This window comes from Clytia hemisphaerica, unplaced genomic scaffold (assembly GCF_902728285.1).
Source record: "Clytia hemisphaerica strain Z4C2 unplaced genomic scaffold, Clytia hemisphaerica genome assembly, whole genome shotgun sequence".
NCBI lineage: Eukaryota > Metazoa > Cnidaria > Hydrozoa > Leptothecata > Clytiidae > Clytia > Clytia hemisphaerica.
Window position 1 is genome coordinate 135,592 of NW_027103737.1, and position 14,480 is coordinate 150,071.

Below are 14,480 nucleotides of genomic sequence, written 5' to 3' on the forward strand. Positions count from 1 at the left end.
CATTTTCATTTTGGGGGGGCTTTTGACACCGCGAGGGCCAACCATGCTTTTGCTCAAATTTTGTGATGTCACTCCACCAAGATGCTCAAAGGGCTAACAAAACAAATCAAAAGGATGCTGGCAGCCTTTTAGACTGAAGTGGTTGTGCTACGTTCTCGTGTTGCGTTCTGATGTTACGTTCTCGTGTTACGTTCTGATGTTACGTTCTCGTGTTACGTTCTCGTGTTACGTTCTCGTGTTACGTTCTCGTGTTACGTTCTGGTGTTACGTTCTCGTGTTACGGTCTCGTGTTACGGTCTGATGTTACGTTCTCGTGTTACGTTCTGATGTTACGTTCTCGTGTTACGGTCTCGTCGTTACTCTGATGTTACGTTCTCGTGTTACGGTCTGATGTTACGTTCTCGTGTTACGGTCTGATGTTACGTTCTCGTGTTACGGTCTGGTGTTGTGGCGAACGACACGACAAATTCATCTTTATGGAAAAGGTTTCTCAAAGACCTTGTACTATGTTCTTCCCTCCCAGCCGGACTTCTTTTTCGGTGACAAAACAGGCTTTTCCTGTCTCAAAATTCAATAAAATTCTGCAAAATTTGAAGAATCTTGCCTTATTTGTAGTTCATTTTTATCTGATACAAAAGATTTTGCTTAGGCCACTGTTTATTGCTTCCCAAAAGCGTACCAATTTCTCATTATTCTTGCTCTGAAATCACGAAATGCTCTTCGGAAATCTCTACTTTGATGACAATAAATAATTGGCGCAAGAACAGCATCGAAAAACGTGATATATTTGATGAAAAACGTGATCAAACTTTCCGTGTCCGACACGTAGAATTCCGCGCTAAACGTGTCAGGTGCGATGGTGACAATGTTGTAATAGACAATACTGGGAAGCCACGTCACGCCGTAGGTCAGTGTGATTTTTATGGTAAGCCATGTCAATTTCTTGTTGATTGGAGAAGATGTTTTTGGTTGACCTCCTTTAATTTTTTTGCGTGGTGTTTCGTTACGAATTGAATTGACCTGTAAACAATAAGAGTTTTTAAGTATAATTTGTTTTCATTAAAAGTGCATCTCTATCTCTCGGTCAGGCTGTTAGGATATTAAGATTTTAAGATATTTCATAGCATTCAAAAGGGGTGACTAACTTTTCCTTTCTTTCCACTGAGGTTCAAATAAAAATTCTCATTTGATGTAAAATTTCAAAATCCCTCCAATTTTCCAATGACATATTCGTGCCATTCTGTATCATCCCATTTCCTAGGCGATTTCAACACTGCCTGTGATCTTTTTAGTGAAGAAGAAATTAGTATTAATTATATAATCGACAGCTCATAAAATTAATTATTGCCTCGGAAGTTACTGGAGGAGAGAATCCACTTGCCCATAGAGACAGGGTGTAATTTGCATGCATACCTTCTGTAGGGTAGATGATGTTTGCCTTAAGATCTGTATAATATACGCATAAATAAGCGTCACCAACAAAAAAGGGACCACCGTATTTGCCATTAACATAAAAATAGTCCATTGCTTGGGTTGATTGTAATTACATTTGGAAGTCTTCAACGATCTTGAGCGCTCTAACGGGATGAATGGAATCAAGCAAAGCGCTGTGATATAAATCCATGCAACAGCACATATGATGCGGCATCTCTTTGTTGTCAATACGATTTTTGCTGACATTGCATATTTGGTTGCTACGTAACGATCAACGGCGACCAGTAATACGTTGATACACGTGCCGTAAAACGTAAGCATATAAGATAACCGCCATGCATCACAAACGAAAGGGTATAAATCTAACGGATAATCTTTAGATTTTTTAACAGCGTATATAGGGAGCACAAAAACGCCCTGAAGTAGATGGGTGGCAAGTAGGTTGACGATGAACACCATGGGCGGTTTCTGGCGGAGTTTCGGACATGCTAATATGACTGTGATGCATATGACGTTGACTAAAGTAATCAAGATAGAAAGAGTCACTGCAATGTAGATGATGAAATTTGTAAACAGTTCTTTATCCATTTCGGTGATTTTTCGTATCGTCGATGGTTGGCTTGATGCTTTTAAAGTTGATTATTTTTTCGGCGATTCAATATCTCTCCAACTCCTTTCCTTTTTATTTTCCCTTTCTTGTTCTACGTTTCGACTCGTAATTTTCTTGGTTTCCCAGCCTGTCGTTTACTTCCTTGCAGAATTTCCCACAAGCTTAAATTTCATTTCCCCAAACCCAAAATTCCATTTTCACCCTCAAACTATAACAAAAAAGATTGATTAATTAATATCGTATCTAAATTTTTCAATTCTCGGATATATTCTATTAGCGGCTTTTCTATGAACCATGCTACTGCCTTTTGTTTCTATGTTTCAAAAACATTTCTATACTTTCTTTTCATTTTCTGTTTCCCAAAGCAAATTTCGAAATATACGATTAAATTTTGAAAAGTATTTTTTGGGTCACATCGGTCAAAGAATACCTTTTGCAATCGTACATAATTCGTGAATTTTCATCCTTAAATCCCAATTACCAGCTCGCCTTTTTTTGTCACAAGCCTATTGTAGATTTCATTCGAACCCTGCTAAATAATCTGGAATGATCGCTTTTTTCTTATGAAAGAAAAGTTTTTTAATTTAATTTCAAGTTTTTCGTAACAAGATATGAATATTCTCAGTGAGAAATGAAAATCATGTTTTCCAGTAATTGGGAACGTAAATAATAAAGGGTTAGTTCTTGTGCTTTATTCGTCTACTCTTCTTTTTCATTGAAATCGAAAAGCTTCCCCAATTATTGGGGACGAGACGGAGTTTTTTACAAGCTCCTATTTGATTTGTTTGGTCGTTTATCAGTAATAAAACAGTTTTGTTGCTTTTTCTAAAGAACACGTCATTTTTATTACTTCAAATCGCCAGTATCTTATAAAAACTCCATCTCATCTGAATTATTGAGAGATTTCGACACGTGATCAGGCCTTTAGCAACAAGAATTTACTCCTCCGAATTTTCAGTGAAAAAAATGTAGTGGATGGGGGATAAAGTTTTTCCCTTTTCGAGAAAAGACGTTGTCCTTGATCTTGACTTACTTGACTTAAGTGCATAATCCCTCGAGGATCTTTGTACACTTCTTGAAGACAAGCTCTTTCCACCTCTCTCTGTCACGGGCACGGCGCTCAGCAGTAAGAAGTGAGATCACTGTGTCTTCTCGGATTAGATCGCGCCATCTTTTAGGCCTTGTGCACATAGTTGATATTGGGGTCTCTTCGTACGATGTGACCAAACTAGTTCAAGGATATGATCAAAAAGGTTCTAACCGTTCACTGAAAGTTTTAGCGGTTCAATTTAGTACCTTTAAAGGTTTATTTTATTGATACCGCAAAACGAACGACCCTTTAAAGGTACAAATTTAAAAAAAAAACTATAAGGTATTTTTTCATTGATACCTTACAGGTACTTTCAGGTAGCTTGAGGTATGAAAAAAATACTTCCAAAGAATTTTTTTTCCCCGAAAAGGTATTTCTAAGTCACCAAAATGGTAGTTTTCAAACGATACCGCAAAACGACTTTTTTAGGGTAAAATTAGTCTGATATACCATTAATGTGCTTTAAAAACACCACCAAAAGGATTCAAAATTGCCAAAAAAGCGGTTTTAGTTTTTACCCACGGGGTTGTTGGACCTACCTGGAAGTCCTATAAATTAACTTTTGTCCGTCCGTCCGTCCGTCTGTTACCAGCTTTTCTCGAGATTGGCTCATTAGTTTTTTCTGATTTTTGGCACAATGATGCAAAATGGTAATTCCCAAAATGTGACGGAGCCCAATTTTCGAAAAAAATTCTTTCCGGCCGAAAATGCCGGAAATATGCCGGAAAACCCGGTTTTTTGGCATTTTCTTAAGATTTCATCATTAGTTTTTTCTAATTTTTTGCTCAAAGATGCGTATTAGCAATGCCCAAAACTGGGCCGAGAAAAAATTCTTTCCGGTCGATAATGCCGGAAATATGCCGGAAATCGCCGTTTTTGCAGATTTTCATCGGACTTTTTCCTTATATTTCGTTGTTTTTTCACACAAAAACATTATTAATAACAATGCCCACCATGAAGCATGGTTCAATCATCAATAGAACTGAGCTTTGAAGCCGGAACTTTCTAAAAATCGTGGAGCAGCCCATTTTCGCCGGAAAAACGGTATTTCTTGATTTACTCGAGCTGTACTTTATATTTTTTCATTAAATTTTACACACTGATGCAAAATGTCAATACCTAAAATGTGACGGAGCCCGATTTTCGAGAAACACTTTTTTCCGGCCAAAAATGCCGGCAATATGCCGGAAAAACCGTTTTTTGTGGCATTTTCTCGAGATTTCATCAATAGTTTTTTTACTCATAGATGCGTATTAGCAATGCCCAAAACATGGCCTAGTCTGATTTTTGAGAAAAATTTTTTTCCGGCCGAAAATGCCGGAAACATGCTGGAAATCGCCGTTTTTCTAGATTTTCATTGGACTTTTTCCTTATAATTCGTTGTTTATTCATTCAAAAACATTATTAATAGCAATGCCCATCATCAAGCATGTTTCAATTTTCAATAAAATTAATTTTTGAAGCCGGAACTATTTGAAAATTAACAACCTATTTTTGCCGGAAAGACAGTATTTCTTGAATTTCTCGAGCTGTACTTTATTTTTTTTATGAGATTGTGCACACTCATGCGAAATGACAATACCTAAAATGTTACGGAGCCCGATTTAAAAAAAAAAAGTTTTTCCGTCCGAAAATGCCGGAAATATGCCGGAAAAACCGGTTTTTTGACATTTTCTCGAATTTCCATCCTTAGTTTTTTCTGATTATTTGCCGAAAGATGCGTATTCACAATGCTCAAAACATGGCCGAGTTCGATTTTTGAGAAATTTTTTTTTCCGGTTGAAAATGCCGGAAATTTTTATTGGGTTTTTCCTTATATTTCTATGTTTTTCAGACAAAAACATTATTGATAACAAAGGTCACGTGATGAACTGTGGAAAGCCACTATGCACATATTGTGCATTTCCAAACGAAATACGAAAAACAGACAAACGAACGGGGTCTTTCAAACTGCCTCTGAACGAGGTAGGTTCTCCCTATTTGGGGAGATTTATTGTTTGACACTAAAAACACATGTGACATGACGCAGATAAATGCGTGTAAGGATTAAATGAAGCAGAGGCTCCGCTGAGCCAACAGCGGAGGCCGTAACCCTCCGCTGTTGGCTCAGCGGAGCCTCTGCTTCATTTAATCCTTACACGCATTTATGGTACTGACGAAATGAGGCAGAGGCTCCGCTGAGCCAACAGCGGAGGGTTACGGTGAAATGGCATGGACGAAATGAAGCAGAGTCTCCGCTGAGCCAACAGCGGAGGGTTAATGTTAAATGGCAGAAACGGACTATGGACTGAATTAATTACAGAGACTTTTACGTGAACTTTACATTTATTTATTTATGGAAGAATTAATGCATTAAATCTAAACCTTGTCTCTACTCGTACTTTGAATTCTATAATACCTAACCGGTTCCCTTCCAATTATAACTTGGAATCCTGAACTAATCCGGGGACAAATATAAATATTGCTGTTGAGGACTTTAGTCGGGAGTTACTTATTGAGCCGTAGCGGCCCGCCCGTGACAATGCTCACCATCAAGCATGATTCAATTATCAGTAAAACTGATTTTTGCAACCAGAACTTTCTATTTATTTTTTCCCTACAACCCTTCCCTCTCTCCCCATCAACAATCAATGATGAATTTATTGCGTTATGCATTTTCGCTAAATGCTATATTTTTTGACTGATTTTTTTCATTTTTCTCCTCGCATTGCTATCTAACTTTCATCATCAGTTAGGTCCATTCAGCATCTAGCTTGCTTGTATTGAGTCTTTTTTCGCTCTCACTTTTAACTTTCATTATGCTTTCACACGCTTCAATTTAATTCTTTCCGCCTGATTATGAACTTTCCTATCGAGGTCTTTTGCCGGAGAGCAATAAGTTATACACACGTATTTTCGGTAACCTTTATTTAAAAACATATTTAACTGGTAAGGTGGTAGTCCAGTGCAGGCATAATGTAGCGTTCGTTGGCATTTATGACATCTAACTCTCATTTTTTCATCATCTGTTATACATTTATGTTCGGTACATCGATTGTTGTCACTCGCATCTTCATCAGGGATCAGGATCTTGCCAGGTGATGTCGTTTTTGGTTGAAATTTGGCTGTTTTTTCCATATTTTTGAAATTTTATTGAATATTCTGCACAACCTTTCTGTTTGACGTCAAATTTATCTTTGTCTTATAACGGGGCTAAATCTTTGGGGCAGCCTGGAGACTTTAAAAACCATCGGATTTGGCTGAAATTTTCCACATTTGCTCCTTGGGTTCATATCTTGGAATATCTATTCCATTGTTCAAAAACTTTGATTTTTGGGGCCTGTGGACGAGCTTTCGCCGAAACGAGGCTAAATCTTTTGGGCAGCCTGGAGACTTCCAAAAATTATCGGATTCGGCTTAAAAATTTGGCACACTTGTTCCTTGGGTGAATATCTGGGGTTTTTTTTAGGACCTGAGCACTAATCTTTTGTTGTTTTGTTTTGCTACAATCGGGCCTATGAAAAATTTGAGTCTAGGTAAGAGAATCGTATTTTAGACGGATAATTAGATTTTCTTGTTCGTGTATCACGCTTTTCATACATTTAGGCACGACCTTTTAATTGGATGCGATGTAATTTTTGAGGGAATAATGTAAATTTCTATTATTCCACCATTCGCTTGTCATTATATGCTTTTCCGGTCCTTTTTCATTTCAAGTTCATCATGTGCTATTCAAAAGGGTCACTAATTTTTCTACTTTACGACGGGGTTGCAGGATGCGTTTAGTAGCTTTCTGGATAATATATTGTAATATATTGTATTGTGGGAGGTTGGAGTATCAGAAATAAGGAATTGTCGTAGCAGTGATGCACGTTATTTAAAATTACGTTTTTTTTAATCTAAAATTTGGAAGGAACGCTAAAATAATTAGTTCAAAAAAAGCTTACTAATACAATAATTCGATTATTCTATCCAGAGGGTCAACATTAAACATCTCAAACATCTCCCAGCCAAGCAATAAACGTCCTGATTTTTGTCTTTTTACTGCACACCAATGTTTCAAAGACCATTTACAGAAGAACCAAGCACATTCTCCTTGAAAGGGTTGTTTTGACAGTCCTTCACCGCCATCATCTGGGACAAGCTGGAGTTTTTACAAGCTCTTATGTGATTTGGTTGGTCGTTAAATTAATTTCATTACTTTTTCTAAAGAACGCGTCATCTGACCAATTAGTGAAGTATCTTATAAAAACTCCAGCTCATCCCCAGCATCTACCATTTTATATCGGGCAATTTCGTCTTGAACGGCTTGCCGCTAAGGGGGGGGGCAATGACCTTCAAAAACCCTGACGTCAAATAGCGCTCTACATCACAGGTGTTCAGGAAAGTTAGATCTAGTACTCTCGATGCATTACACCGCTATTGTTGAGTCGTGCTTCTTGGGGACCGACCACTTTAATTTTGCTGGGCCAAGATTAAGAAACTGACCCCAGGGTTTATATAAAGTGCATTGAGCAGGGGCTTTTTCTTCCGTGATCTCAAAATGATTATGTTTTCTATTCCTTTGAAGGCGGCGTACGACGTCCAAGAAGAGGAGAACCATGAGAACAGCAAGCAAGAAAAAGTGGCGCCAGTGACTCACAAAAACACAATCCAAAAGGCAAAAAGGGCAAGAAGGATCGCAAAAGTCCAACCAAATCAAAAACTATTATGGGTCAAACCACACCAGGTATGATATACTAAAAATGATATAGAAATCTAGGTTTAATTCTTCCTTAGATATATTTAACTTGAAATTCATTTTTCGCCGGAAATTCGAGTATCATCTATTTTGAAGTTTTCATACGCCGAATATTTTTGCAAATTAGCAATTCATCCAATGAGTTGATATTGTCAAATTTTCGACTTGTTTTCACACGTGTGTATCAATGAAAGTATAGGACTCTAGCATATTAGGGTTTTAATTTTATAGTCTTAATTTTCGGGTGATAATACTGTAATGACAAAGATCGAGTCATAGTTAAACAATACCGCACCTACATCGGTAATTTGAAAATTATTGTTAACAAAATAATTCGCTCTGTAGAAGTATCGAGCACTCTAATTGTGAAAAGACAATTTACAAGCCATTCCCAATAGATATATCAACTTTCTCTCTATATCGACTTCCTCTATACATATATCGACTTTTATAATGAATATTAAATGAGCTTTTGAGCGCACTGATTGGCTAAAGTAAGACAAACGCACCAAAATCAACTGTCAATTATATACATAAACAATACACAAACATTAGAACCCAGTCGCTTTCGCTTTTGTCTTTTTCATACAGTTTTAGGATGAATATTAAATGAGCTTTCGAGAGTCGCACCAAAATCAACTGTCAACCATATTTATAAACAATACATAAACATTAGAACCCAGTCGCTTTCGCTTTCATCTTTTTCATACAGTTTTAGGATGAATATTAAATGAGCTTTTGAGCGTCCCAACAAAATCAACTGTCAATTATATACATAAACAATACACAAACATTAGAACCCAGTCGCTTCAAGCAAAAAGCAGTTTTTAATGTTTTGGCTGACAATCAGGTCAGGTCGTGAGATTCTGTGAGATTAGGTCATCACTTGATTGTAATGATTATAAATGGCTTAATTAAGGTTGACTCGAGAACAATGCGATTTAAGGTCTATGCCCATTTTTGTTCATTTCAATTCGCGCATTTTGTTGTTGCGATACTCTATTCAACCTCAAGAGGCGAAGAATGACTCTTTTGTACGAAGGATTTCTAAGGATATACAGCAAAGGATTCGCTAAACAATTCAATTCAAATATTCTCGCACCGATGTCAATTCCATCCAGATTCTTCTGTGTTTGAATGAACGCGAAGCGGACCACCATAAAATATAAACATGCTTGAAACGAGAATGTTATACTGAGCAGCATAATAACGTTAAGTGTAGCTCTCCGTGTTCCACTGTCTCGATTACTAGTTCCAGGCCCTTTATTGACCCTACCCCTATCTCGAACCCTTCTTCCGGAGGCACGAGCTTCTTTTATGATCAACACATAGAATATAATGAGAACAGAATACTGTGCAGTGCATACAATTGAACACCAGATACCAAAGACGTCAATATCAACTAAGAAGACGAAAGCTGTTATAATGGGTCCTGAGATCTCAATGAAAATGATCAACATATTAGTTCTTGATTCCGTAACGATACCATTGTATGAAAAAGGGTATTTGATATGGATGAAGCGATTCAAAGCAATAGCTAGGATTAAAGTGTTTGTCCAATAACCGTTAAGGGCGTCTAAATAGAGCACAACAACAGGTTTAATTGTCATAGTAGGGGTAGCAAAATATACGATGCTTTTAGCTGGTAATATAAGTAGACACGTCAATAAATCGCATATCACCAATGCCAATAAAAGTCGATGAGATACTCGTTGGACGCCTCTACGATTGGTTTTCAAAATGCAAAATAGAGATAAACTATTTCCAATGATACCTAATATGGAAATGGGTAGCATAATGGCAGAATGGTAGAACAGCCTCATTGTGGTTTTGCTTTCCTTTAAGTGATCAAATTTTCCACAAGGGTTGAATCTACCGTTCGAAATATCCCCTTCTTTAGTAAAGATAGATGACTTTTTAGCTCTCTGTAACAAGGCTCACGAGAGTTTATAAACTTGATAAAATTATTTTTAAAATTGAATGAGAAATACTTCTGAAGCAAACATAAAATTATCAACAAATTAAATACTTTAGTAAAAAGGAAAATGGGTTGTTCCATTAAAAATCTCCGGGGGTAGACGAACTTTTTCGCATCTCGAAAACATTCTTTGAAATGTGTGGTTACCCCCTGGAAAATTGTAAAATTTTCAGATAAACCCTTAGAAAAATTATTTTCCGACCTTTTAAGTGAGGGTGGACGAACTAAAGTCATGCTGAAACCCCTGGAGATTTAAAAACAAGTTTTTACCCCCTGGAAAAATAAAAACCCATTCCTTTAGACAGACTCCCTGGAAATTCTACTCAGACTACCCCCTGGAAATGTTCATCCACCCTCTTGTATGGAAATAAAATAAAATGGCCCAATGGAAGTATTAAAATTTTTAGTTTATACAAACATAAAGAACGAAAAAGAGTTTAAGACCATTATTTTTTGCCTATTTAATGATGGTGACGAAAATGAATTAAAAAGGACAACAGTTTTCTTGGAATCAAAATCTTGTTCGAGTCCAAATCATTTGGGATTTTTGTAATAGCTTTCTAGGTGGGCGCCGGATAAAGGGTTTCCATCCACGTCTAGTTTGAAATAGTGACTGCTCACTGTGATGGGTCCAAGAAAAACTAACCACCCATGTCAAATTTAAGATGGCGGCTGTTCTCTTGACAGGTCGATGAAAGGAAAGTTTTTATACGCCGAATATTTTACAAATTTGGTCTAAATACGTCAGCAAATAAGAAAATGATCCAATGAGTTAAATAGTCAAATTTTTTACTTGCTTTTACTGGTGTGTATCAGTGGAAGTATAGGACTCTAGAATATTAGGGTTTTAAAGTCTTAATTTTCGGATGGTAATACTGTAATGAGAAAGATCGAGTCATAGTTACACAATACCGTACCTACATCGGTAATTTGAAAATTATTGTTAACAAAATAATTCGCTCTGTGGAAGTATGGAGCACTCTAATTGTGAAAAGACAATTTACAAGCCATTCCCAATAGATATATCGACTTTCTCTCTATATCGACTTTCTCAATACATTTATCGACTTGTCATTAGTCTTTATTAATTTTGCCACGCACGTGTCTGCAAGCCAAGCTAAACACATGCACAATCATTAGGCTATTCAACGACTTACAAATACAATTTTATTATAATTTTTACAAATTTTATTTGTAAGTCGTTTGGTTATTTGACATTCTCGAACTTGGCAGCCTAATGATTGTATCTGTATTTTTAGGCTTGATGTGTAGACGCTTTGTTTAACAAAAGGAGATAAGAAATCTTAAGCAGGCGGAAAATGATCCGCTATCAAGTTCTTATGCTGCTATTTGTTTGGAATCATTACGTAACGTATTCACTGCTAATGTTTGGAGTCAAAATGGTACCGCGATTAGGAAAAAGTCTATACAATTCATTGTTACCTAGGAAATTATTAAGCCGTTAATAACTTTAAAAAATGAAAGAGAACAAGATAAAAGGAAGACAAACTAAAATTTGCATTGCATCACTAATTTCCAAGCATATTCTGATACTCTGCGACGTATTAAATCTAAAGGCCATGACACCAGAAGAGAATCTGCCAAGGTTGGCGCACCGCTTTGAACTTTTCTTCCAGATTTGGGATGAATATTAAATGAGCTTTTGAGCGCGCTAATTGGCTAAATCAAAACAATTGCACCGAATTAACTGTCAATCATATTTATAAACAATACACAAACATTAGAACCCAGTCGCTTTTGCTTTCGTCTTTTTCATACAGTTTTAGGATGAATATTAAATGAGCTTTCGAGCGTCGCAACAAAATCAACTGTCAACCATATTTCTAAACAATACATAAACATTAGAACCCAGTCGCTTTCGCTTTCATCTTTTTCATACAGTTTTAGGATGAATATTAAATGAATTTTCGAGCGTCGCAACAAAATCAACTGTCAATCATATACATAAACAATACACAAACATTAGAACCCAGTCGCTTTGGCTTTCATCTTTTTCATACAGTTTTAGGATGAATATTAAATGAGCTTTCGAGCGTCGCACCAAAATCAACTGTCAACCATATTTCTAAACAATACATAAACATTAGAACCCAGTCGCTTTCGCTTTCGTCTTTTTCATACAGTTTTAGGATGAATATTAAATGAGCTTTTGAGCGTCCCAACAAAATCAACTGTCAATTATATACATAAACAAAACATAAACATTAGAACCCAGTCGCTTTCGCTTTCATCTTTTTCATACAGTTTTAGGATGAATATTAAATGAGCTTTCGAGCGTCGCAACCAAATCAACTGTCAATGATATACATAAACAATACACAAACATTAGAACCAAGTCGCTTTCGCTTTCATCTTTTTCATACAGTTTTAGGATGAATATTAAATGAGCTTTTCGAGCGTCGCAACAAAATCAACTGTCAATCATATACATAAACAATACATAAACATTAGAACCCAGTCGCTTTCGCTTTCATCTTTTTCATACAGTTTTAGGATGAATATTAAATGAGCTTTTCGAGCGTCGCAACAAAATCAACTGTCAACCATATACATAAACAATACATAAACATTAGAACCCAGTCGCTTTCGCTTTCGTCTTTTTCATACAGTTTCAGGATGAATATTAAATGAGCTTTCGAGCGTCGCAACAAAATCAACTGTCAATCATATACATAAACAATACACAAACATTAGAACCCCAGTCGCTTTCGCTTCATCTTTTTCATACAGTTTCAGGATGAATATTAAATGAGCTTTCGAGCGTCGCAACAAAATCAACTGTCAACCATATTTCTAAACAATACATAAACATTAGAACCCAGTCGCTTTCGGTTTCATCTTTTTCATACAGTTTTAGGATGAATATTAAATGAGCTTTCGAGCGTCGCAACAAAATCAACTGTCAATCATATACATAAACAATACACAAACATTAGAACCCAGTCGCTTTGGCTTTCATCTTTTTCATACAGTTTTAGGATGAATATAAATAAGCTTTTGAGCGTCCAACAAAATCAACTGTCAATCATATTTATAAACAATACATAAACATTAGAACCCTTTTCCTTTTCGCTTTCATCTTTTTCATACAGTTTTAGGATGAATATTAAATGAGCTTTTCGAGCGTCCCAACAAAATCAACTGTCAACCATATTTATAAACAATACATAAACATTAGAACCCAGTCGCTTTCGCTTTTCATCTTTTCATACAGTTTTAGGATGAATATTAAATAAGCTTTGAGCGTCCCAACAAATCAACTGTCAACAATTTTATAAACAATACATAAACATTAGACCCAGTCGCTTTCGCTTTCATCTTTTTCATACAGTTTTAGGATGAATATTAAATGAGCTTTTCGAGCCTCGCAACAAAATCAACTGTCAACCATATACATATAAACAATACATAAACATTAGAACCAAGTCGCTTTCGCTTTCATCTTTTTCATACAGTTTTAGGATGAATATTAAATGAGCTTTTGAGCGTTGCAACAAAATCAACTGTCAACCATATTTATAAACAATACATAAACATTAGAACCCAGTTGCTTTCGCTTTCATCTTTTTCATACAGTTTTAGGATGAATATTAAATAAGCTTTTGAGCGTCCCAACAAAATCAACTGTCAATCATATTTATAAAAAAACATACATAACATTAGAACCCAGTCGCTTTCGCTTTCAATCATCTTTTTCATACAGTTTTAGGATAATATTAAATGAGCTTTTCGAGCGTCCCAACAAAATCAACTGTCAACCATATTTATAAACAATACATAAACATTAGAACCCAGTCGCTTTCGCTTTCATCTTTTCATACAGTTTTAGGATGAATATTAAATAAGCTTTTTGAGCGTCCCAACAAAATCAACTGTCAATCATATTTATAAACAATACATAAACATTAGAACCCAGTCGCTTTCGCTTTCATCTTTTTCATACAGTTTTAGGATGAATATTAAATGAGCTTTTCGAGCGTCGCAACAAAATCAACTGTCAACCATATTTCTAAACAATACACAAACATTAGAACCCAGTCGCTTTCGCTTTCATCTTTTTCATACAGTTTTAGATGAATATTAAATGAGCTTTTCGAGCGTCCCAACAAAATCAACTGTCAAACCATATTATAAACAATACATAAACATTAGAACCCAGTCGCTTTCGCTTTCATCTTTTTCATACAGTTTTAGGATGAATATTAAATAAGCTTTTGAGCGTCCCAACAAAATCAACTGTCAATCATTTATAAACAATATACAAACATTAGAACCCAGTCGCTTTCGCTTTCATCTTTTTCATACAGTTTTAGGATGAATATTAAATGAGCTTTTCGAGCGTCGCACAAAATTAACTATCCAATCATATACATAAACAATACACAAAATTAGAACCCAGTCGCTTTCGCTTTCGTCTTTTTCGTACAGTTTTAAGGATGAATATTAAATGAGCTTTTCGAAGCGTCGCAACAAAATCAACTGTCAATCATATACATAAACATACATAAACATTAGAACCCAGTCGCTTTCGCGCTTTCATCTTTTTTATACAGTTTTTAGGATGAATCGTAAATGAGCTTTTCGAGCGTCGCAACAAAACAACTGTCAATCATATACATAAACAATA

At 35.9% G+C, this 14,480-nt stretch overlaps 1 protein-coding gene across 1 annotated transcript; it reads right to left on the reverse strand.

Annotated features, from left to right (window-relative positions):
• Positions 1-368: 368 nt before the first annotated feature.
• On the reverse strand, positions 369-2,247 carry LOC136805140 (alpha-1B adrenergic receptor-like). Its single transcript, XM_067061707.1, has 2 exons — positions 1,414-2,247; positions 369-1,020 (listed from the first exon to the last, which is right to left on the reverse strand). The coding sequence occupies exons 1-2, from the start codon at positions 2,020-2,022 to the stop codon at positions 658-660; spliced, it is 972 nt and encodes a 323-aa protein (XP_066917808.1). The 5' UTR covers positions 2,023-2,247; the 3' UTR covers positions 369-657.
• Between the last annotated feature and the right edge of the window lie 12,233 nt (positions 2,248-14,480).

What these genes read in the sequence shown, in the direction of transcription:
- LOC136805140 (XM_067061707.1), bottom strand. Translation starts at nt 2,022, where the DNA reads ATGGATAAAGAACTGTTTACAAATTTCATCATCTACATTGCAGTGACT. An exon ending in CATCATCTACCCTACAGAAG is followed by an intron (nt 1,021 to 1,413) that starts GTATGCATGCAA and finishes TATTGTTTACAG; the next exon opens with GTCAATTCAATTCGTAACGA.